A 27,204-nucleotide genomic window follows, 5' to 3' on the forward strand; every position below is an offset into this window, starting at 1 on the left:
TAAAAACCTAAGGCAGATAAAATGAAACTAGACATGTGACAATATTTCTTCTGTTGATCAATAACTGATAATTAAAACATCGGTGTGAAATTATGAGTAGCATAACTAATGACAGGGAAACAAAATGGATAGAAATTCAGAAAAATACTTTTACAAACTGGGTAAACGAAGAATTAAGAGTTAGTAACCGTTCTGTTAGTGATCTTGGAACAGACTTCTGTGATGGAGTTAACTTAGTGGCATTAGTAGAATCCCTACAATTAAAGAAAATTGGAAAGGTCTATGCAAAGCCGACGACAAGGATTCAAATGATACAAAATGTAGCCATTGCATGTAAAGCTATAACTGAGGACAATATTAAACTAGTCAATATAGGTAGGCTTTTATTCAATTTTAATTATAAGTTAAACGTTACTATACTTTTTTCTTTATTGTTTGGTGTATTTTAAAATTTTATTGATTAAAATAGTTTTACATTTTCAGAGTTCTATATGTAATTTAGAAGTAAAATAACAAAAAAAGTTCTCAAAAAACCTAAATTTAACAAGCATATCAGCCCTAAGTAAATGTTGACAACATACATATACATTGAGTACTAATAAAAGTATATTCGGCAGTATGTAATACAAGTCAAGTGATCAATAAATGTTACGAATATTTGATTTTCACACTTTCTACTACACAGAAAATACTTAAATAATTTATGGTTTAATTCAATGCACACCTGAAATACAGGTAAAATGTCTCTATCAAAATACCTCAATATTGAACAACTGGTCGGAATGTTTACTTACTATCACAAGCGATAAGATAAGGGCAAATAATCTACATGTAGAGTCATTTAAAAACATGTCTTAACCCTTAGGAAAAACCAGTATCTGATAAAATTTAATGACCACAAAAACGACAAGTACCCGTTTAAAATCTAAATTATCCGATGTGTCATATTCAAGCCATCATTAGTTAACTATTTTATCGTTCAGGCTAGGGTGGTACTTTTTTCAAGATTAAAATGCAGCAAAACCATTTAGTAGCTAGATACGAAAAAATCAATAAAAGAAGTATTTCCATGTACGGAAGACAGACTATAAAAATATAACTAAAGAATTCAAAAGTATTAAAAGGCAAAGTAATATGACATATTATTTTAAGGTCATCAGAAAATATTGAGTCTACAGTAACTGTTTTTTTTTGTTTTTTTTTTTTTAATTTTAATTTTTGTTAAAATGACATTAAAAATTGCTAATAAAACAAAAAAGTCAAACTGTCCCCGCCACATTAAAGATAAATTACGACTGAAAGTTTGTTCAGACAGTAACACGGACATGAAAGAAACTTGTTTGGTTTGAATGCATTGGCTTATCAATCATGCTTATATTCATGAACAACTCAATATTTGTTGTAATAAACACTCAGTCTGATAGAGTTTTATCAGATTGAAAAACAAATATAATAATTCGTTTTGATTATTAAAAAAACCCAAACATCTGATTTTTCAAAATAAATGAATGTTCATAATAACATTCAAATAGACGCATTACCAATCAGCAAGTAAATATAATTGAATAGTTATACATGTAGCATCAGGTTATTTAAAACATCACCGTTGTTGTTTTGGTGCGCTTTTTTTACATTTATTTCAGGCTTTTTGTAACTGCAAGTACTTTTTGATCAGTATGTTATGTTGTTTTGTCTTTTTGTTAGCATTGTTTGTGTGTATAAGGCCGGTCTTTCCCAACTGATTTATATAGTTTCGTCTTATGTTGTTCTGTTACACTACTAGCCCATGTTTGGGGAAGTTTTCGCATTCACAAAATAAAGAAACGTTCTTTATATCATCGTTATAACTCTGGGTGATAAATACACCTTGCAACAATTCTTTCAGGGATTCTCATGTAGCATGTAGCAAGGCAATATTTCTTCGGGTTCCGAACACTCCGTAATTTCCAATCGCTGTCCATATTTCCAACTCTTTAATCTGGTTAATCTACCAATTGTTGTAATTGTTAAATTTTTCTCTTTCTGAATTTGCATGACATATTTGACACTGGACGTTAAGCAAGAAAAACAATCATATAATTGAATTATATGATTCTATGATTAAAGTCTGCCTAACACAAATATACAAATATCACATGCATTTTCTGGAGAATGGGCTAATTTGTGGCTGCAAAAAATGTCCTTATGGGCCTATGCTTATTCGATATGAAAGACGGTTGATGTATCTTTCAGGAAATGAAGATATAGTAAACGGTAACCTGAAATTAATTTTGGGATTAACATGGCACCTTGTTATGCGATATCAGATTTCTACTCGGAAGACAAAGTCTCCTCCGAAACAGCTGATGTTGAACTGGTTTCGAGTGTCAATACCTGGCGTCCGTGTCAACAACTTCACAACGGATTGGAACGATGGAATAGCTTTACAGTAAGTTATTTATCCTTCTTACATGTACATTTTAAACTTAAGTTTATAGGAAGTCTAAAATATAGCTCATGTTATTGTTATAGGTTACATCTTTTTTTAATCGAATCCAGAATTAAATATTTCGATCTGCTGTTTAATGCTGTTTTATTTTCATATATTACCCTATGTCGTATTTTAAAACCGTCGGATGCAACTTAAAAGAAAAAAAACTGCGGATACTTCCATTTTTCACTAAAATCTTCCAACCATGGTTTTATATGTCTTGTTGATTGCACTCTGGGAACTATCTTTCCGATATTTTATGATACACTCAATTAATGCCTTTCTCTTACCAAGCTTAATAGTATAAATAAATACTCGTTCTAATGATAATGAGAAATCTGTTAAAATCCTTTAAAAAACAAATGTATTGTACTATTTCAGTGCTTTAATTGATAACTTAAAACCAGGAATATCACCACAGTGGCGTCAGCTGAACAAACAAAATAAGTAAGTAAATAACTATTTCATCAAATCAGCGAATTTCCAATTAACTGGGTTTAAATTGTTTTTTTCATCTGACGGAGACTTTTCTGATTGAGGAGCAAATTTATTTACACAGTTATAGCAGTATTAACAAGGAAAGCGTATCCAATTACACAGCAGACAAAACGAGAACATACACTAAACATGTATTTTTGATAACATTACAAATGAAACGGACCCTTTATTATTTACTTTGTATACTTATGAAATAAAAATAAAGACAGTTACATAGTCAATAGAAAAATACATCAGAGCTGAAAAACAAATCCAATAAAACCAACTTATAAAACAAAACATACAACATATATATAAATGAATCAGTTATTAGAATTTGTATGCACTTTTTCTGTAACAACTTTCTGACCGCTACATGTATGATTTTATCTTTAGAGTAGAGAACTGTCGAGATGCAATGGTATTGGCCAAAGATCATTTAAATATTCCACGAGTTATTTCCCCTGAAGATTTTGCCAATCCAGCTTTAGACGAATTATCGGCCATGACTTATTTGTCTTATTTTGTCAAACCAAATTCACCAGGTTATTATGCTACATTAAACTGGGTTTGCAAGCAGTTGAAGACTACCACAATTTCCAACCTGACGGTAAATTTAATAATTGTTAGACGTAACATGAAAAAAGGTTAAACTCGTTGTAACACCCGGTTTTTAATGTTGTTCGCACCATTTACACCTCTCAATAAGGTTTACATGCAAGAGGTAAATTGGAGTTTTTTTTTGCTGAAACCGGCAAGCAGTTATGCATACTTTATTTTAAAGCGTTTCTCATTGTTTTTTCCAAACTGTAGATGTGGAAAGACAAACGTCACATTTTTAAAAGTTCCTACTCGAATATATATATATATATATATGTATTTGTTGGGATTCTTAACGTTTCCATCATATGTTTAAGATTAAGATATTCTATAGTTCTCCATGTTTTGCTGGTTACGAAGTACGCAATACACGTAGAACAAATCCGTAGACTTTATATAAACCCTTAGCCTGTACACAAAGTTCGCAGGACAAACACTCAAAGTATTTAGGATATGATTTATTCTTCAATACAAAGTAGATCTCCAACCTACAGCAAGTACATCCCGTATTATCTCTTTTTAAAGACACATTTAGCCTACAACAAAAGCACAATATATTTATGGACACTTTTAGTCCAAACCATGTACACCACTATTACTTGTATTCCTCTTTACAGACTTGCTGGTCTTTAACAAATGCTACTTTTAAAATCTCAAAAGCACAACTATAAAGAAGATACAAATGCACACCTATATATACCCTCGACACAAAGGATCACTTGCCTGTATTCTAGAAACAAATACATTCCTATAATATTTACACCATTGTGCATACCTATAATCTCTACACCAAGTACATTTCATAAAAGTGCACACCAAGGGCACCCATGTATTCTTTACATCAAGTTACTCCCACAAACTTTACTCTAGGTACAGCCTAATAAGTTTTTCAATAGGCACACCCCTATAATATCTGTTTACAGACTGACTGGAATGATGGTTATAATTTGTGTGCAATAGTAGCATCACAGGGAGGACATATTGAAGGATGGCCGAATCTGGACAGGAAGGATCATGTCAGCAATTGTCAGAAAGGTATGAAAGTCAAGGTGAACATAAATAAACTGTTCGTTATCGTTCACAGTTATTTTTTAATTGGTATTCTTCACTTTCATATACCGTAAGTGTACTATTATTAAAAACATTAAACATTCCCTATTTGATAAAATGCTTTTCATAAGAAAAAAGTCATCAAATGTACCAGGCTTATAAGTTATCTCTGTGTATAAGTTGCAGTTGTTAAAATCTGTTTTTGTAAAAAAGATCTAAAACATGCTGAACATGAAAATAAAGATTACATAAACTCATCATAGATACCAGGATTTAAATGTTGTTTTTGCGACAGACGCGCATTTTTTGTTCAAAAGACTCATCAGTGACGTTCTAATACAAAAAAATAACAAGGCCAAATAAAGTACGACGTTGAAGTGCATTGAGGACCAAATATTCATAAATGTTTTTCAAAATACGGCTAAGGTAATTGATGCTTGAGATATAAAAGCCTTAGTATTTCAAAAATCTTGAGTCTTGAAAACATATTACTAGTATTCGTGTCAACTCATAAGTGTTTACTACTTGTTTTATGTTTTCGCCAGACGCGTTTCATCTACAAAAGACTACAAATTTATGTGACGTATAAAATTTTCTGACGTCAGACACTCAAATCAATGAATGTTTTCGTAGATAGAAGATGTTTTTGTGTTCTGTTAAATTGTTCCTTTAAAAATTGTTATACGATGAAGACTGATGTACCGATATTTTGACTATTTTATTTATTGTGTCTGTTTATTTAACGCATCAATGTAAATATAACGGAATTTGACGAGACTGTCATTAAAGTGAGAGGGTTAGCGCTATAGAACCAGGTTTAATCCACCATTTTCTACATTCGAAAATGCCTGTACCAAGTCAGGAATATGACAGTTCTTGTCCATTCGTTTTTGATGCGTTTTGTTATTTGATTTTGCCATGTGATTATGGACTTTCCAAATTGATTTTCCTCTAAGTTCAGTATTTTTGTGATTTTACTTTTTTCATTAGTGACTTTCGAATAAAAAAAGTCAAAACAACCAAAAAAATACGAATTTGAAGAGCATTGAGGACCAAAAATTCCACAAAGTGTTGCTAAATACAGCTAATGTCATCGATTTCTGAGGTAGAACAGCCTTAGTATTTTGAAAAATGTAGAGTTTTGAGATTCCAGGAATTAAAATTCGTAATTGCACCAGACGTATAAACATTCTTCAAATCGAATGCATGCATATCTCTGATTCCGTATCCAGATTAAGCTTACTATTTTGCTCCTTTATGGTTTGGTCATCTCGTTGACGATCATAATAGGGTTTGGATGATAAATGTGGTTAGTTTTGAGCAACACTGAAGAGATATTAATTGTCGATATGCAAATCTGGTGCAGTAAAATTGGTATTATTTATGTTATTCTGATGATATATCATGTATATCTTGATTGATTAAGACACAATCGTATTCAGCTTGGTGATTCGCGTATTTAGTTTTAGCACTATAGCTTATACAGGAAACTGACTAACGTACCCATAGCTATTTCGTTGAATACCCCAATTTGACTGATGTAATATCTTTTATCTTTTCCAAGTTTGATTATATTATTATTCAATCAGTTTGTTCTTTTACCAAGTTTACAATGTATGAAAGGAAGGTGATGATGTTGTTAATTGCATAAAATATATCGTTGAATTTCAACGAATCTAAACAAGCAATTGTTGAAAAAAATCCCAATGATAGGCCAGCATTTAAGTTGCACAAATTAAACACTGAAGTATGTTAAAAGTAAAACCACAAAAATACTGAACTTCTCGGAAAATTCAAAACAGTGAGTCCCTAATCAAATGGCAAATCCAAAAGCTCAAACAAATCTAAAGAAAGTACAACAGTGGATGTAATCAATCGCTTGTGTTTTTCAGTTCTGATTTACTGTAGCGGAGTGTCTTAGCATTTGGTTTTCACTAAAAAAAAGTTAAACTGTATATATATATCTTCAATTTACTGAGCTGTTTCAACAATTCAACAGACGTTTTCCTATTTGATATTATTTAGTCCAATAAATGAATAAAACATTTATACAAAGTGTCGAACATGAAGTTCATTGGTATACTTAATTCTCACGAGGTGTTGATTGCAAAGTCGGATAGCAACATAGCTATTACATCGGTCTTATTTTAGCCTCTATGAACTGTTATAACTATTTCTCAAAAGCAATCGACGGCGGAAAAGACCTAGGCGTAGAGCCACTATTGACAGCAGAAGAAATAGCAGACCCTAAAGTCGACCATCTTAGTTTGATGACGTACATATCAAGATTTCAACATCTCGTTCCGAAAAAGAAGGACGAAGAGAAAATTGGAATCAAGGCAGATTTAAATAACATAAGAACAGGAGTACAGGTTTGTCCTTTGTTAACACTATTGACCAAAGATCTGCCTACTTCCCATTCCCCCATATCATTAAATGACTCCTATAAAACAGTAATAAAATTGAGAATGGAAATGGGAAATGTGCCAAATTACCATTTCTTGACAAAGTTTAACCCACTGTTTTCATTTCTGACTGTTATCTTTTAAACTATTATTTATAGCATAAATGTGCACAGTCAAAATAATCGATAAATTGAGATCTACAATTATGACAACTTGAATAACACGTCATACGACTAGAAAGTTAGTTCCCTAAAATGATGCTTTACATGCAAGACTTTCAGTACTAAATCGTTCTAGCTACCTGTTTGTTTGTCGAAAATGACGAAATGAACATTTTTCATTTTTGTTTGTAGGCTTTAATTACTCTACTCTACCACGAAAAGGATTTGAAAAAGGAACTTCTACAAGTCGACATTGAAGGACCGTCAGAACAAATTAATTGTGATACAGCATGGAAAGAGAAATATGCGGAGTGTAAATTTGTACCCAAGGAAGCTGGTGAATATAATGTTAGTTTTATCAGACTTGTATAAGTCTTTTCATGTTTGTACTACAACTAATGGTTAGGCAGGCAAACGTAGTCCCACAGAAGGTTATGTTATTTGCTTGGTCGGAACAACCCTGTTTGGGATATCTTTCTACAATTGACTGATCTCAACTTATTAATAAATGGTCAGTGAACCATTTAAAATATATATAGCCTTTATCCATACATTAATGATTTTGATCTCACAAATATAAAGAAACATATCAAAAATACTGTCAGATAGACAGATCATTTAAAAAAATCTAGTGCATGACCAAATCATTAGTCCTCTGAAATCAAATAAAAAGTACTTACTATATCGAACACACGATGCAATTTTTTTAGCAAAAAATATGCTTCCAATTGGATTGTCTCCTTTTTATCACATTATGTCTCAAGAAACCACAAAAATTATAGTAATTTGTTCAATTGCCCTTTTTTCTTCGATGTTTCTAGAGGGAAATCGCCCTAAAGTAAATTTTCATGCATTTTTGCATTGCAAAAGGTTGTGTTTTTTTAAAAGAATGCCTACAATTAATTTACCATAAAGGCGTTGGAGGTTTACTTATGGAAGTTCTTTTGTGAGAAGCTAAGTAAATTTGTATATCAATATGTTGGTATTATGCATCTAAATAGCTTAAAGTAGTTTCCAGAAAAACGATCGTAATATTCTTTATGTATTTTTTGTTGATTGTTTGATCATACATTCCGATCATATCAGTCGATATAAAAACGAAAAGATCTGGTATGATTAGCCAACGAGACATCTCTCTCTCTAACAGATACGTAGAAGTAAGCAACAAAAGTTCAATTGATGTTTACTAAGTTTGTTGAAATTGCACTGTTCTAAATTACGGAGAGGTTTGCACGGTCTGATAATGCTTAACAAGACGCATCCTTCATATCCCCGTTTCATTCCTGCAGCATATAGTGCAGTGGTTGTCGTTGTTTGTCATCATTTTGTGCTTTTGAACATTGCTAATGACGGTTATAAATGCTCATTCACTTTGCCATTTGTTTTTGAGTTTACATTTCAAAAAGTTATCCTTATTTAATTGAACAATACACATTTTTATTTCAGGTAAACATATCATACAACAATAAAAAGTTGTTAGGATGTCCTTTAGTGTTTACTGTAAAACAGGACTTATCTACAGTACGATTTATTACTCCGACAGAGAGTAGATGTCGTGTAGGATCACAAAATAAATTACAGGTAAGCTGAGTTGTTAGACATACGACATGAATGGTGCAGGTTTGTATACTATCATTTTGATAGGTAAGCTGCTTTGTAACATTTTCCTACAGCATATGCTTGAGTGTCTTATTGACAACTATTTGTTGCTTTTGGAGCTAGACTGTTTTTAACGAATTGTCGGAATTCTTATGGAAACGACATGAGCGCCTCTACTTGCCGACCTCTTCTTATTTTTGTATGAGTAGGATTTCCATCAAATCCTTTTCATAATCAGGAAGACCAAAGAAATCCAGATCATTTAATTTTACATTGAGATGTATTGATAATGTTATTTAATTCAACAATCAAAGCTTTTCTGAATGTGTTCTATTGATATATCCATCAAAAATAGAAATTTTAAAAACAACAGACATGATTTCCTCTACCTCATTGTTTTACTTATACCTCGAATTTGACATAAGCGGTCATCTCAGAACCAGATACTTTTACAAAAATGTTGACTTTAATTTTGAAATCATCAGATTCCCCTATCTTATTAGCAATATATCAAACTTCATCTACATATGGGATATACATTTCCAAACTCATTCGGTATTCAAGAACTACAGCTGCTATTCAGACTCTATAAACGTTATCAGTGTCTGAGCAAAAAGTCGTTGAAACCATGGCCATGTTAAGCAACTTCCCGTCCTTTTCTAAAAATGTTCATTAGAAGATGCTAAGTACTTGTTGATAAATATTCCGTGTCACAATCATAAATAATACATACTGGTCTTGAAGAATAGATTCTAGGTACTGACGTTGTTTATCTTCAGAGTAAAGTGTAATAGTGTTCTTTTATTTGTCTCTGTTTAAAAAGTTCAGTTTTGGTAATATCTTTTGGCATGACTCTACTTGTACATCCCGCCATTGTGCAATTGTGCTGTGGTCATTATTTTTGTATTCCTGTCTTTCATTTTTTGCTGATGTGTTTTGCCTATATGCTATTGTGTTTTCTTTTTTGACATATTTGCCTGTTTTTATAATAATTAAGGTTATAACACAATGTTGACTGCTGTTCCCCTATCTTTGAAAGTGTTTCTTATTATGTCCATTTGTTTTTATAACACATTAAAGTCAATATAATGGGGTTTTATGAGACTGTCATACCGGTGATATGTTAATTTACCTACATCTTCATATGGAAATGCTCATTCCAAGTCAGAAATATCACAGTTGTTTATCATTCGTTTGATTTGTTTGAGCTTTTGATTTTGTCATTTGATAAATTAGTTTGCTTTTTTCTTATTAGATTGATTCTGCAGACAAAATTGTAGGTGTATTGACAATAGAAATACACAATCCAAATGATGATATCAAGACCATGGAATGCCAAGAGGAAGATGGGATATATCGAACTGTATTTCAACCAAAAAATGTTGGTATGTTTCACCAAGTGTTAATTCGAGCCTTCACGTTTGTCCCAATATTTACATAACAACAAGTAGATTATTTATTTGTCCACATATATTACTTTAACATGTTTAGTAGTGGTTTATCTAAATGGAATTATCGTTGCTTTTTTGTTAAGGGATGAAGCAGCTCATACTAACTTCTAACACGGGATACATCATACGTTATAATATGAATATTTGCATTGCTTACACACGTTTAACACATGTATTCAATTTTCAAATACGATGAATGGCTTCTTTGTATGACCTTTTGTAAATTCTGATATTTTCTATTTCATTTGCACATTGCAGGTGAATGGAAGATCCATGGATACATTGACGGTGAAGAGATCAGCAACAGTCCAGTTGTGTTTGTTGCTCATGATCCACAAAAAGCATGGTTAACTGGACCAAGCAAAGGAGTAGCTGGGGAACATGCCAATTTTCTAGGTAATATGCATAGCTGTGTTGATTTAAGATTTAAAAGTAAATTATTAGAGAAACTGATACATTTGTAGTTAACTTATTGTTTGCTTTATCAGAAAGAGTCATTCGTAGTCTTCAAAACTAAAACTATACATTGAATTTTAGTGAACTGCTCCGAAGCGGGCGAAGGAACTGTAACAGCAGATGTACGCCATGTTGGGAAAGAAGTGAAATGTGAAGTGAAGTCGGATGAAGAAGAGAATGATTCTTATCAAATTATATTTAAGCCAAGCGACTCTGGTACTTATTTCGTTTACGTCAAATTCAACGGACAGGAAATTGCAGGTACATATTGATATCTGTGATGAAAATTTATTATTGACGCTTCTTAAATGTTTTAATTTTCAACGTAATATCTGAAATACAAAAAGGCAGTTCTTAGATGATTGACAGTATCTGAATATGACCCTTTTCATGATAGAACGATTAGGTTTTGAGGTGGGGTTAGTTTTTGAATTATTAATAAAATAATAGTATGAAAATAGTATTTAAATTTTCGGTTATGATTTACTTCACTGTCTATGTTTATTTTGAATGAAACCATTTTGGTTAGTGTAAAACTCGTAATGGGTCTAAATGATTATAATACACCAAAATGAACATGCAGGTTTTCCAAACCATCAACGATGATGTGAGCTATTATAAGTTAAATCCCAACCGATGAAACATTTCTTATACTTATCTTTCATTGATGGTAAGCGTATGATATAAATTACGGCTTATAGCAAGATACCATGTGAGGCATTTTCAAATCAAACATACAGAGCCATATTCTATTCGTCAATGCATACACATTTTTGATTTTACAGTATCAATTTTTTACTCCTGGGTTTTGATTGTTATTGTCTTGATCGTCAAATTTTGTCAGTGTCACACTTATTTCTAATGTAATGTATGAAATTGGGAAGATGTAGTTTGATTTCCAACAGGACAATTATAAAATTGTTTTGAATTCCTTACTTCTCATATTTTCAGACTTTTAATGTTTTGTAAGCTTTAGTTGTTTAATAAGATATGAAGGGTTGATAATGCGTCTTTTATTGTTTTCTTCAGATCCTATTTACTCGCTTTCATTGTTTTTGTTTTCTGTAGGGCAAAGAGGAAGAGTTTGAGAATATTGTTCTCGTAAGAAGTTGCACATCGTATTTTTGTTATTTTCTTAAAATTTTGCTTTTTCATTATTTTATCATGTCATGCTTTTTCTAATAGATAGTATGAAATAGTACACTTGTATCGAATCCAGGGATAATTATTGCTGTAGCTAAATGAAATCGTTAAATAATTGTGACTTGGATGGAGAGTTGTTTCATTGATACTCATACCACACCTTCTGATATCTATATACTAGTATTGTGTTTTAAAAGCTTAATTATATCCAATATATCATCAATAGGATCACCAAAAAGTTTGGATGTAGTAGATCCGGGCCAGATAACAGTGCTAGGCGAGGGTATCGTCAGGGGGTTAAAAGGAAAAGAATGCAAATTTCAGGTTAATTCCGGTGATATTGGAGGAAACATTTCTGTATTGGTTGAAAGTAAGTAAATAACAAATGTATAATAGAATCTGTATCACCTGTTTAGGAGTGCTTTTGTAGAATCGTCTTGTAAAGTTCTGAAGTATATTTTGATGTTGTTGTTTTTGATAAAATTAATAAGAGATAAAGATATAATTATGAACAACTGTTTTTTCCCTCAAAGCACAAACTATTCTTCAATTGGAAATATAATTTACCCTCTCATGAAAGTTGCTTCTAAGACATCCTTTAAAATATGTAGTTATAAAGATAAATACGAAGTTATTAATTCAAACAATTTGAAAATAGGTAAACTTTGGAAACTACATCTAGGAAAAGAAGGTAACTCCACCAGATATCATTCATATAAATGAACACTTACGATATGTTTTGTTTTAAAGGGAATGGTAAGGAGATTGATACCAGATGGCGTGAAATTAGTTCTACAGCTTTAGAATTTTCATACCTACCAGAAAGAGCTGGTATTTACAAAATTAAAGTCATGTGGAACGAAAGAGAAATATTGGGTATGGTTAATTTATTAAAACATGCGCAATAAATCTCTTTGAGTTTACAGTATGTTTGATTATCTTTGACTTTGAGCTGCTTATTTGCGTACACCCTACCTTTCCTTACTTTACTTGTCAATCTATGTATAGCTTACATGTCCTCTTCCTCAAATGTCACAAACTTGGTAGCTTTATGCATGATGAATACAAAAAGTGTTTTTACTTTATACTAGTAGATGGAATGTCGTCTCCTTTAAATCTTGACATGTACAAATCTTGCAATATGTTGATTACAATCTGACAATACCATGGCAATAAAAAAAGGGACGGAAGGACAAGCAACAATACACAAAACACCCCACAGAAAAACAAATGATTAAGCAACTCTACATTTTTTCTGTTCACTTCAAACCAAAGAAAGATCATATTGTATATCTATAGTTTGTGACCTAAGGAAGATCATATTGTATATCTATAGTTTGTGACCTAAGGAAGATCATATTGTATATCTATAGTTTGTGACCTAAGGAAGATCATATTGTATATCTATAGTTTGTGACCTAAGGAAGATCATATTGTATATCTATAGTTTGTGACCTAAGGAAGATCATATTGTAAATCTATAGTTTGTGACAGATTCAATGTTTTGCTTTTTAGATGTCTTATTATTTAGAACAAATACATATTATTGTAAAGTTTTTATGATTGACATGCCGTTCTCATTTAGAAATAAATACATATAAACAGAAATACAAAGTTTGTAAGTAATAGTCAGAAGGAACTTTTATTTTGTTAAAGAACCTCAAAAACATACTATGCCTTGAACTGTGTGACACATCAGTTAAAGACAAAATATACAATGCCTGACATGATCAACACTATCTAGCGTTTCATCTGAATTTATTCGAAAATGAACTGGGCATGCGCTAACTGGAATGGTAGGGTAAAATATTTGACCAACAAAATGGGATTTTTATGATGGATAACGTATATGATATGAACACATTCATCGTTAAATAGTCAACTTAAATAACTGAATCGTGATTGATCCTTCGTAAACTTAATAAAACTGACAATTAATTAGACAAAACATTCAAATAGCCATAGGTCAAGATGAGTGAACACAAAATGAATGCCTCCTTTGATGTAAACATTGAGTCTCAATCTCAGTCCGACATTATATTGACTAGCTCACAGCCAAGTCCATCAATCTCTTCCATAATAACTGGCAGCAATAAACGTGGTAATCCTGATAGACCAGACTCCCTACCAGCCACACAAAAACAGTCAACTCGTCAAATCCGCAGACGTCATAGTAACTCAATTGGGGACCTGCGAGGAGTAGGCGAAAGGAAAACTCCCACACTTAGGAAAACAGTTGCCGATAAAGTACTTGATGCTCTTAATAGCCCAGAAGTTCTTAACGTTATGATACCTTTATTGTCACAAAAGATCAGTGATACCCTTACACCAATAATTGAGCAAGAGGCCAAAAGATTCGTTGATATACAGATACAACCACTACTAAAACAAATAAAGGAACAAGAAACTGTAATACAAACTCACAAGCAACACATCCTCAAACAGTTTATACAAATATCAAACCTTGAACAGGCTACCTCAAACCATATAACAACAATCAAAGAACAAGGCAAAGACCTTGACTGTCTGAGTGATGAAATTGCTGACCTCAAAATTAGAGTAGAATCACAGGAACAATATTCTAGAAGAACGAGTCTTCGTTTTCATAACATTCCAGTTCCTACTGACAACCAAGGAAAGACCTTACACCCTGTCAATACAGATGAGATAGTATTGGATATCATCAGGAACAAGCTAAATATAAACATAGACCTGCATGACATAGGAAGGTCTCATGTTATAGGCAAGGCAAGAAAAGGCAGGTCCCAAGTTATAGTCAGGTTTATATCATATAGAATGAAACATTTGGTGTACAGCAATAAAAGGGAACTAAAGGGTGACACAAATGGTATTTTCATAACTGAAAACCTATCACAATATAGAACAGAACTAGTAAAAAGCCTGGCCGATATGAAAACTAAAAATCAAATCAGTGCTTACTGGACTGCCGACGGTCGAATATTCGCTAAAAAATCTGAAAACAGCAGAAAGCTGATTATACAGAATTGGCAGGACGATCTTAGACCTCCATATAAAAGGCCTGCTGCTTATGGCAATCATCCTGACAATCATGCTGACAATCAACCAGACATTCTAATGCAACAACGTTTGTAACGTTCATTTTGATTGGATAACGTCACTTTCTTACATGGCATCAATTGACAATTGATGCTATGGGACGTACGCGCAAGCGCAGACGGCAGATGACAGATTTTAAATACATGTTTTAACGTTGTTTTCTGTCAGTTTCATTAGAATGGAGATAACAATATTGTATTTTAAGCTCCGACGGCAACAATTTGGGATTTGATGGTCGCAAATACCCGTTTACTGTCTCCGCTAACGCGTCGCCAGTAAACTTAACTTGCGACCATCAAATCCCCAATTGATGCCGTTGGAGCTTAAAATGCAATACAGTTATCTCCTAAGTGCAAACCAGCAATCAGAAGATCATGATTGATCAGAGACAGTTACAAAAAAACTGATTTATTCCAGCTTTAAAATTTGTTATCTTATCAACAAAAGTTTTAAAAAAAGTTTACCAATACTTTATAACCTAGACATTGTTTGTTTATTATGTGTGGGCTTTTTGTGTGTGTATGTGTGTGTGTTTTTTTTTTTTATGTTTGATTTAATTATTTTCATGTTTAGTTCATTTTGTTCTGTTTTGTTCTGTTTTCCTCCCTGTTATATATGCTCTAATAACGGTTAAATTAGTTACACTTTATAACCGTTTAGCTGATTTTCTTCTAGTTGTTCTGGTAGCCAAAATACAACCAAAGTCTGTAATTCAATAATAAAAAAAGAAAATCCCAAAAATATGTTTCCACATCATGACAACTATATAAACGGTCATCCCAAATTGGCTAAGTAGTAGAATGGTCTTACATATCGTAAGATCTTTTCAACAGTTGATAAAATTACCGTTTCTCAATCACTCAAAATAAGAACAAAAAGCAGTGTAAATGTGACATTCTATAGTGAACGTACACATGTTCTGTTCTTCTCTCGACAACTTTGCTTATAATCATATCAGCTTAATTGTACATTTTTATAGCTTGTAATTAAATAAATCTATTAACGGAAAATGTCGATTTTGATCAAAAGAAGTTTTCAAAAATATAAAAGTCAAACAGACCGCCCTTGCCTAACCCAAACACGAACCAAAATATTATAGTAAGAAGTAATCGAATGCATGTAAATGTACAAATAAATTCCCGTGTACATAGTTTTGTCTGTAAAAACATATCTTATTGTTTTAGTTAAACACTATTGGGGGAAAACCAGGAGATACTGATTAAATTCTTTACAAAATAGTATTGTGTGCACACACAATTGTACATAATATTTATGTTTGATTTATATATATACATATCATGTAAAACTGTATACTCAAGTTGCAAGTATAAAGTGTTTAATACTATTACCATATTGGTAGGTATTCATCTTTTATAAACCAACTCTATGTTTGGACTTTACAGCTCATACAATTTGGTTTTTTTTAAATATAGTGGCTAGATCACGGTTCACATTGATTTATAAAAATAGTAAAAGTTAAGCAAAATCCCATTTTTATCATCCAGTATGACTCCAGGTATGCTTCTGAAATCCGTTTGTTTTTCCATCACCTTTATTTTTTATTTTTCTTGTTTTATATTTACTTTCTCTATTTTTTCTGATAATGATGTGTGCAAGTTACCATACGAAAAATGACGTTGGCTGTCGTTATACTTAATATCTGTACCCCCTAAACAATATGGGAGTCAGCATTGAGGATTACAGGGCAGCCATTGGCTTATTTCATTGTACATGCAGCAAGAGGAAAAGTAGTACTTTTATTAATTATAACTATTATACTTATTTAGAAATACTAAAAATTAACTTACATTGCTCCTTCTATGTTCTTTCACTAGCATGTCTACAGTCTATAAATCCCAAGATTGACATTATCTTTCTGTTGTTTGTGCTTCATTTTATTCTTATTGTCGGAAATATTGAACCAAACCCTGGTCCAGATGAAAATAACATATCGAGTAAACCCTCTAGTGACAGATTTAGTGAAATCGATAAATCCATATCAATATGTTATTTAAATATCCGTAGTATTAGAAACAAATTAGAATTCTTAAATAATTTCACTGACGAATTTGATGTCCTGGCTGTAACAGAAACACATTTAGATCCTAGTGTATCTGAAGATCAATTAAAACTAGATTCCTTCAATAACATTATACGGAAAGATCGAAACAACTTTGGTGGTGGATAAATGATTTATGTGAAAGATGATATCGGTATCGTCCGAAAAAGCGAACTAGAAAATCCATTTGATGAAACACTTTGGGTTGAAATACGAGCCAAAGGTCAAAACTTCCTTCTTTGTCACTCATATCGTCCACCGAATGCGGACACTGACTTCTGGGCACGATTAAATCATGCAATAGAAACTGCCTTTCCATTAAACGAAAATATAGTGATTACTGGTGATCTAAATTCTGATATCTTTAATGTCAATAATAATAAACTTATTGACACTATGGACTTGTTCAATCTAAGAAATGTAATTGATAAAGCAACAAGAGTTACTGATAAAAGTAGTACTCTCTTAGATCCCATAATAATAAGTGACTGTATGTCATATTATCTATCAGATGTTTTAGATACCCTCAAATATTAGTGATCACAATGCAGCAGTAATATTTCTTGAGTGTCCGTCATCAATGTCACGTACTTTCAAAAGAGAAGTGTGGATATATGATAAGATGGATAAAGATAAATTTTTGAAAATAATGAATGAAACAGATTGGCATGCCATTCTTCCCGATGACAAGGATGTTAATGAATTATGTGAAATATTTACTGTAACTTTTCTGAACATTGCAAGGGAGTGCATACCTACTAAACAAGTAACTATACGAAAAAACGACAAACCATGGTTCAATAGTGAGCTTAGGAGAGAATTACGCACTAGAGATCGATTACGAAAAAAGGCTTTTAAATCTAAAAAACAATCTGATATTTTGAAGTACAAATGACAGAGAAATAGGGTCAATAATATGAAAAAAGTTGCTAAAGAAAAATTTGAAAGTAATTTAGACCACATCATTTTAAATAATGTATCGAATACAAAAACTTATTGGAAAATTATGAAAATGTTAATCAAATCTAACAATGGATCAAATAACATCCCCCCACTCCAAAATATTATAAATACCGAAAAAATAGACGAAATATCATATAAAGATGAAGAAAAATGTGAGCTTTTGAACAAGTATTTTAATTTAATCTCCAAATTAAATGAAGAAAATATCAACTTACCACAATTTGAAACTAAATCTAACAATAAAATTTGTGACATACATGTCACTATTCAAGAAATTATAGATATGATTAATATTCTTGATCCAAATAAAGCCTCGGGACCAGATGTGATTAGCCACAGGATGCTCAAGATCTGTCCAGATAAAGTTGCAATACCTCTTCAAATTATATTCAACAAGTCCCTATGTCAATGTATATATCCAACCAGCTGGAAAATTGCAAATGTAATAGCTATTTTCAAAAAGGGGGACTCTTCTTTGCCATCTAATTACAGACCAATATCTTTAATTAGTTGCGTGGGGAAAGTTATGGAACGAGTTGTGTTTAAACATGTATATAATCATCTATTTAATAACAAACTAATTTATGAATACCAATCAGGTTTTTTGCCAAAACATTCAACAGTGCATCAATTAATAGAAATCTATGATTGTATCTTAAATGCACTAGAAACAAAAGAAATTTGCTGTTTTGTTTTTTGTGATTTTTCGAAGGCCTTTGACAAAGTTTGGCATATTGGCTTACTACATAAAATGAAAGCATATGGCATTGAGGGAAATCTTTTAAATTGGTTCACTAGCTACCTATACCAAAGAAAACAAAAGGATATCATTAATGAATCATCCTCTACTTTTTGCAATGTTTCAGCTGGTGTACCCCAGGGATCCGTTCTTGGTCCTTTATTGTTTATCATATATATTAACGATATTGCTGAACAGTTAACTTCTTTATGCAGACTATTTGCAGATGACACTTCGTTCAGCTACTCGGGTCATGACGAAGAACTTATACAGTCAGTTGTTAGTCGTGACCTAAGACAGCTGGATGAATGGTCAAGAAAGTGGCTTATGTCTTTCAATCCTGAAAAAACAGAAATTATGATGTTTTCAAATAATGAGATAAAAAACCCTAATTTTACTATGAACAACAAAAAAATACCAATTGTGCGATCTCATAAGCATCTAGGGGTTACATTTAGAAGTGACGCAAAATGGAACAACCATGTTGAAAATATATTAAATAGTGTTAAAAAACATCTGAATATACTGCGAAAACTCAAATATCAACTTAGCCGACAAAATTTGGAAAAATTATATCTAATATTTATTAGACCAATTTTTGAATATGCAACTGAAGTATGGGACAACTGCGGAAAAGGTTATTCAATTAAATTAGAACAGCTACAACTTGAAGCTGCACGAATTGTAACAGGTTTGCCTGTTTACACACACTCTGAGACTGTCTTAAAAGAGGTTGGTTGGGAAACTTTAGAGGAACGAAGAAAGAGAAGAAAACTACAATTATTTTATAAAATTCAGAATAATAATGCCCCTGAATATTTATGTAACCTTGTGCCCCCTAAAATTCAAAGTACAACACAATATCCCTTGCGAAATGGACAAGATATCATTTTACCATTTTGCAGGCTGACACTGACTTCCCAATGCTTTATTCCATCAACAATTAAACTTTGGAATAATTTGAACATATCAGTTCGAAATGTAGACTCGTTTTCAAAATTCAAAGTAGAATTAAAAAACTACGAAATTCGAAATGAGAATCAATCTATTTTAAAACATTATTTATATGGTCCAAGAAAATTGAACATAATATTAACCCAATTTAGATGTTCGGCATCGTTCTTGAATTGTGACTTGTTTAGAGCTAACATTATATCTGATCCAACATGTAAATGTGGTTTGGATATTGAGGACATGCACCATTTTTTCTTTGATTGTCCTTTCTATTTAAATATAAGGGCTATTCTGTTTAATGGTCTCAGCTGGCTTCCCGAAGGCTGCGATTTGGACTTATCACTACTGGTTTTTGGAAAAGAAACTCTTTCCTATGATCAAAATGTGCAAATTCTTAAACAAGTATTCAATTTTATAAAGAGATCAAAACGATTCCTCGTAGTATAGTATCAACATAGGTAACACGCACATCATAATCATTATCATCATCAACCTAATCTCTGTCGTTCTTTCCTCATTCCCTCTACTTTTTTTCAGTATAGATTAGTAATATTTATGTTGTTTATATTATATGATGCATGCTCATGTTCAATTTGCATTGTTATATATATTGTATTGTGGAGAAGACTTTATAAGTATGTTTTACTTGTGTCTGATCCTTTTTCGCTTTGAGCAAATAAAATATGTTTAAACTAAAAAATTCGAAATTGAATAAATTTTTCAAAGGCTTTGTTAAATTGCATATCAATTGTGGAGCATTCTATCCTCAGGAAGTTCTCTAATGTTTGTTGTTTATGGTTCGTAGGGAGTCCATTTCATACGAAAATAGCAGACCGCTCTCGAGTAAGCTTAATGGATGATTTAACAGGGTTAATGGATGAGAACGGACATTTGGCTTTAGTTTGTAATCAGGAAACACGATTACATTATGACATTACCGACGCAGGGCCAGGTATGTATCATATCTTTAGTGAAGAAAAGAATGTCAGAATTTTACTTGTTTTGTTTCGGTTCTACGGTACTATAGGTATTTATTATATGTTTAAACCGTAAATACAGTTTAGTTAATTTTATGTATATAGGAGTCAAACTGTCTTATCGTCTGTCTATCCAGACCATCTTCATATCGCTTTATTTTACCCACTTTAAACTTGTTGAATGATTGTTCATCATAATAATCTAAATAGCAACATGTTGTGCTTGATTTATATTCTGATTAGTTTATCAAATATTACGTCTCTTTCACCTTAGAATGATTTACCATTATCAAAACCAACTTCGTAATCACAATTTCTCCTTTATTTGTTTATTGTGTTGTCATGCCAATTTGTTTACTCTTGGTGTCTTATATGCAGATGTGCATTGTTTGTTCTCAAGTGATCCAAAAGGATATATAAACCTGTTGTTGCCCGTCATGTTTTTCATGGTAAAGACACGTGATTAATGTGTCATATTTGGTTATACCAAATCAAGTAAAAAACAGGTCAAATAAATATTTTAGAACAAAAAACTAAAAGTCCAAAAGAATTAAGACAAATAACAGCATTAAAAATGGACAACAGATACCACAAACTTAGAGAACAAAAGCAAAGATAACAATGAATGATTTGATGAAGGTGTAAAAATTAATGTTTTGCTATCTATGTAATATATGAAATTGTTTTATAGGCTCATTTAATGCTGAAGTTTTATCGCCTAGTGGGAAATTGAAAGTTAATTTGAGAAAACCAGATACTGACCAGATAGAAGTTGCTTTCATAGCAAAAGAAGAAGGTATTCTTCATATATGTTAATCACTTGAACAATCTACGAATTGTATGTGTTAATACTTGATCATACTTATGTCACTGTTTACACAAATATCAATTCAATACTATACACAATCAGAAATCATTCAGTGTTTAGATGTTCAAACTATGGCATAATACGACATTTGATCAAACATATACTATGTAGATTTCTAAGTAGTAGAAAATGATAATATATAAAGTGAAAGCTATCGAACAGAGAAAATACAAAAGATGGTTTTAAAATACAAAAAAAATCTCGAATTATACGACAAATAGATAATATTGAAGGTTGATCAAACATTCTGTTTAAAAAAAAAACGTCTGAAACTGCATACACATTTATAGTGTTTAAATCTTTAATTTTAAGCACATTGATATGTAGTGTTATCAATCTTATGTTGAAACCATTACTAATTTATGTTTGTAGGTGACCACTACATACATTTATACTGGTCAGATATTCCTCTGGATTCATCGCCAATTATTGCCTATTGTCCTGGACCAATATTACCTGTTGACCACTCCAAGGTTATATTAACTGGAAGCGGACTAAGGGAAGCCAGAGCAGCGGTTCCAGCCGAATTTTTAATTAACGGGAAAAAAGCTGGGCCCGGTAAGAACGCTTTTATATAAAAAAAGGCAACAGTAATACACCGCGGTTCAATAGTCATGCATCTATTAAACGAAACTAACCCGGGTTTATTCAGTCTGTTTAGATATCATAAGTAATTTGCTTGTCAGGACTATTTAAGATGGATGTGTTATAAAGCTTAAGAAACGATAATGGATTTAAGTTAATATATAGATGAATTGATCTACTGATAGGTTGTACATAATTTAACTAACAGTATTTACTATAATGCGAACAATATCATGTTTCATAAAAACTTTTTCTGTATCAGATTTCTGTACCCATCTTAATAGGTGGATATGGTTTTACATACAAAAACACCCCCAAAAACATAATAAGATATAGCATGAATATTCTATTTAGGTATCCCTAAAGTAATTGCTAAAGGTGTGAAAATGGATCCACCAGTCTCAATCAAGCCACTAAAATATGACCGTTATCAGTGCTCTTATACAGCTCCTTTTCCAGGTAAGGATGGATAGTTTACTGAGATATTGTGCAATTTCAGGTTAGAACGACGGTCTTGTATATCTCCGTTCTAGGGTAAGGTGTGTCATACCACTAAAATGAAGGACTAACAGTACTGCATTTGTAGAGTTGTCACCGTCAACTGGGGATTTGTCGGTTTCAAATGCAATACAATGGATAAGTGAATAAACATATTTTCAAAAGTCGAATCTTCAGTTTAGATTTCCAAACCAAGATAAATAAGACAAAATAGGTACCAAGATAAATAAGACAAAATAAGGAATGAATCAATGAATCGGGCCCTTGTTCATAAAACTTTACTTAGAGTACAAAAGTGTGCTCAAAACATCAAATCAAGTATTTTGATTTGTTGATTTATGAAACAGAGTACAATTATCGTGCTCAAAATCATCCGGGTTCGTCGACGATGCAAACGTTTACTGCTATCGCCTGTCATGCAAATCCAACACACCTAGCCTAGATTTTAATTCTTTGACATTTTGTCACAACGGAATTTTGTCTTTGTTTTAAATCCTACCACATCTCCTAATTTTTAAAATCTGTCAAATACAATTTTAGGGGATATCGCAGAAACGTTTGATATTAAGATAAGACGACTTTTCTAGTATCTTAAGATACAAAATAATTGCAACATAACTATCACGCTGTTCAATAGTCATATTTCGATAAAGTGAAAACAGATCCTGGTCACAAACCAAAACCAAGGGAAACACATAAACTATAAGAGGAAATAAAACGGAACAACTGAAACACTGAAATGTTACAACACGAGCAGATGACTCTCATGTGTTGAACAAAAGATATGATACCAGCTAATCAATTCGTTAAGGTGATTGTCAAACTTGCATAATGACGGGTTTAATCGAATGTTTCTTTGCCCTTTTGAATCCGTCTGTCTATATGTGCCAATTCCATGAAACATAATAGAATTGTAACGAGCAAAAAAAACCATAAAAAGCAACAGGGCCTGCACTGATGTATGCCCTCGCAAATTGTTTTACAGTCAAACTTTCAGTTAAAACGATGTCATTAAGTATGTCCAAGTTATGAATGTTTTATCAAATATTGCAGATTCATCAAGTAAACATTATGAAGCCTAACTGCTAAAACAATTGACATATTTATCTATTCTCTTTAACTGTGATAATGCCATTTCGGACCTGATTTTAACCAAATCATTTTTAAATTTGTTAGGTGCATATTTAATATATGTTTATTGGTCTGAACACTTGATTGGCGGTACACCGTACAAAATATCAGCAACAATGAAGGGTGCTGGTAGTAAGGTGAAAGTTTCCGGTCAAGGTTTAAAGGGAGGTTATGTAGGCCAGGAGCTTAAAGTTACTGTAGATACAGAAGAAGCTGGTAACGGTAAGACATATATATTTTTCGATTCAAATTGGCTCCGAACCTTTTCATATTCATAACTTAACTAAATATAATATAACATCCAACATTGATATCAAGTTCTATATTCCTACTCTTCATGGTAGAAAACCATGAATTTAATACAGAATATTTCCTTGGGACAGCTAAATGTCATCTTGCTACTTGTAATCTATAATTTTTGATGTCAAAAAAGATGTTCCGATCCACCACCAAAAACCATACCTAGTGTTATTATCATAAAACGATGTATTGTATACAATCTACCTTTACAGTTTTGAATTATCTTAAAATCTTTCTGATCATCACCCCTATGTTATATACACACTTTTGGAGAGTTTATAATGGTATTCGAAAATGAGATTGAAGATACCAAATAAGCGATCCCTTGTGTAGTGAAATTATTACTGTTTTTTTTAAAAGTAGCAGATAAAAGAAAAACTGAGAATTGCATGACCAAAAAAGAAAAACGAGAAATACAAACAGCAGATTAAAACACACTACAAGAAAACAAACTCACGACAGAGGAACACGAACCTTCTCAAAACAGGGTTATCCCAGGATACTATTGTTATGTCTTTGACCTAAATCTTTTCTATTATATTCGTGTTCTATTTTAATCCATCACCCTGTATTATATATTTATTTTTTATTTCAGGTGAACTTACCGCAGCGTGTCAGGGGCAAGTGCATACAGCAAGATGTGACGTTATGGATCAACGAAATGGCCATTATTTGATTAGGTTTTTCCCAACAGAGGCGGCTTACCACACGCTGACAATCAAATATGACCATGAAAATGTACCCGGTAAGAAGAAAGCATCAAAGCTTGAACAAATGTTACGTTTAGGTAAAACTGAAGAAAAAAACACACCAGGAGTGCAATCGAAATTCCTAGTCCATCTTCATAAATACAGCACCATGGCCCTAAATAGAAATGACAAAAACAAAATCTTTAACAGTAAATTTTAAACACCAACCACACAATATTGATTTGGTAAGTTAACAAGGTACACATAAGGTTAGTGCCTATGTAAGTAAACTACCGGTTAAAAGGCGAATATAACTTTTACTGTTTAGTCTGTCTTATTATACACATTTGACGTACTTATACATCACGTCATTGTGATATGCTATGGTAAATTCTTGTACTTTTGTCTATCATTTTTACTAATGTGCTCTATCTATATGCAATTTTGTGTTTATTTGTTATATGCTTTTTTATAGTTATTAAGATTTTAACATTATTTTGACAGCTTTTTCCCATTTTTTACGTATTATGTCTGTTCGTTTGTTCACACATCGTTCTCAATACCATGGTACTGTCGTACAAGTATGAGGTTAAGCTAGCTACGAAACCAAATTTAATCCACCATTTGTACATAAGAAAATTTCTGTACTATGTAAGAAATATGAAAGTTGTTATCTATTTGTTTGATGTGTTTGAGCTTTTGTTATGCACATTGATTATGGACTTTCCGTTTTGAATTTGTATCGGCGTTCAGTATTTTTGAACTTTTACGTTTTTCAGAAATGCCACATCTTTGAGAACTTGAGTAACTGGAACAACAACGTTATTATATATTCAAAGCTTTCAGAATGTTTGATTTTTTTCGGCCAAAACATTTTGCTTGATGTTTCAATTGAATTAATTTTGTTCAGTTGACATTGATAGTACTTGTTTATAATTTGATATTAGAACACCAACAATCAGTTAATGGATCGAATATTCCTAGATGACATAGAAAACAGTTCTTCCTCATCATGCTAATAAGGCCATGAATTTTAACCACACACGCATAATTATATCCTTTTAAATTCCGTCTGTACTTTTTTTAATCCTCAAAAACACTTTTTCCAAAATTCGATTGGATTGTGTTCTCTTTTGAAATTGTTTCCATACCTGACATAAAAACAAATTAAACATATAGAACTTGTACTTTTTAGGAAGTCCTTTCAAAATACCGATTGGGGAACCTCCTGATCCCCGAAAAGTTCATGTCTATGGTCCTGGTATCGAAGATGGGATTCTTCATTCATACCAAAGTAGATTTCTTGTGGAAACGTCTGGTGCTGGAGCTGGACAATTAGCGGTTAGAATCAAAGGGCCGAGAGGTAAGTTAGTAATCTGGATAAATCTGGCATTGAGCAAAAACAGAAAGCTCAATCTATGGATCTACTGATAAGTGTTAAGAACGCAACGGGTTAAAATTTTTAATGATGTCATTTTACTAGCGCCAAGAAGTAAGCAAGCAATCTTTGTATTGACATAGATGTAAGTAAACTTTGAAAAACGTATTCTGTGTATAAAGTGTTGAATAGAATACAAAGGCTTAGCTAACTATTAAAAAGAAACTACCAGAATGTAAAATCAGAAGAGTTAGCTGTCTAAATACAAAAGCCTGCTTGTGATTTATTTTGTTAGAAAATGAAGTTAGTTAACCATGTGTTACTTAAATGTAAAACCTAAAACAGGATCGAATATATAAAGTTTTGAAATTGAAAATTGAAAAGTGTCTTTCAGGTGCATTTAAAGTGGATATGGAAAGAGAGGAACATAATGATAGAACAATTCTGTGTCAGTATGATCCACAAGAACCGGGAGCATACGTTATTACTGTGAAATGGTCGGGCCATAATGTCCGTGGAAGTCCGTTTAGTGTTCACATATTTGAGAGCAAGGAAGAACTTATCAGTTTTATCAAAAAGGAAAAAGGACTAAACATAAATCCAAGGGCAATGGAAACTCCATGGCGTGAGGAGATATAATTAAAGAATCAAGCTATTAGAATGGATTATATACTTTATATCAGTACTGCATGTTCTATTTGTGTGTTTGTCAAGTTATTTATGGTTTTATGCCAATTTTGTCTCTATTCGAAATAAATCATTATATATTCCGTTTGATTGCTATCAATATTCAGTAATAAATGATCAAATACCAGATTTAGTTACATTGTTTAGTATGCAATATAAAACATTTTTGGGGTTTCATAATTGTAATTTAACGTTTGTAAACTATTTCCGATTGCGACATTTTGAATGTGTGATGATTCATGAATGGCATATAAGGATATAGTTTCCGTATTGAAGCACCCGGTCTTTCTCTTCAGTCTCTATGTGATTCCCCAAGTTTTTATTTACTGCCTTGATTTAGCTCTTTGTAATCAATTTATGAGATTTTAACATCAGTAACTTATTACAGTTCATTTACCATCAACAATTACAATTTCAGATAATAGTTTAATTTGAATGTAATGAATCATAAAATAGGGTTATACCTGGACTAGAGTAACCATCTTT

The 27,204-nt window shown here is 32.1% G+C and overlaps 1 protein-coding gene across 1 annotated transcript; it reads left to right on the forward strand.

Moving 5' to 3' along the window:
* LOC134712737 (filamin-A-like) lies at window positions 1-26,845 on the forward strand. The gene is made up of 21 exons (XM_063574577.1): window positions 1-375; window positions 2,233-2,428; window positions 2,852-2,917; window positions 3,344-3,557; window positions 4,471-4,582; window positions 6,782-6,969; window positions 7,356-7,511; window positions 8,610-8,744; window positions 10,018-10,147; window positions 10,472-10,609; window positions 10,751-10,930; window positions 12,039-12,182; window positions 12,563-12,688; window positions 20,411-20,557; window positions 21,274-21,378; window positions 21,823-22,008; window positions 22,390-22,494; window positions 23,710-23,886; window positions 24,560-24,709; window positions 25,849-26,016; window positions 26,426-26,845. Exons 1-21 carry the CDS (start codon window positions 93-95, stop codon window positions 26,668-26,670), a joined length of 3,351 nt encoding a protein of 1,116 aa, XP_063430647.1. The 5' UTR covers window positions 1-92; the 3' UTR covers window positions 26,671-26,845.
* Window positions 26,846-27,204: the final 359 nt, after the last annotated feature.

This window comes from Mytilus trossulus, chromosome 3 (assembly GCF_036588685.1).
Source record: "Mytilus trossulus isolate FHL-02 chromosome 3, PNRI_Mtr1.1.1.hap1, whole genome shotgun sequence".
NCBI lineage: Eukaryota > Metazoa > Mollusca > Bivalvia > Mytilida > Mytilidae > Mytilus > Mytilus trossulus.

Bases quoted from the DNA above. Each gene is read 5' to 3' on its own strand.
- LOC134712737 (XM_063574577.1), top strand. From the start codon at position 93: ATGAGTAGCATAACTAATGACAGGGAAACAAAATGGATAGAAATTCAG. The intron at 12,183-12,562 runs GTAAGTAAATAA...TTTGTTTTAAAG, and splicing joins CATTTCTGTATTGGTTGAAA to GGAATGGTAAGGAGATTGAT. The intron at 23,887-24,559 runs GTAAGACATATA...TTTTTATTTCAG, and splicing joins TACAGAAGAAGCTGGTAACG to GTGAACTTACCGCAGCGTGT.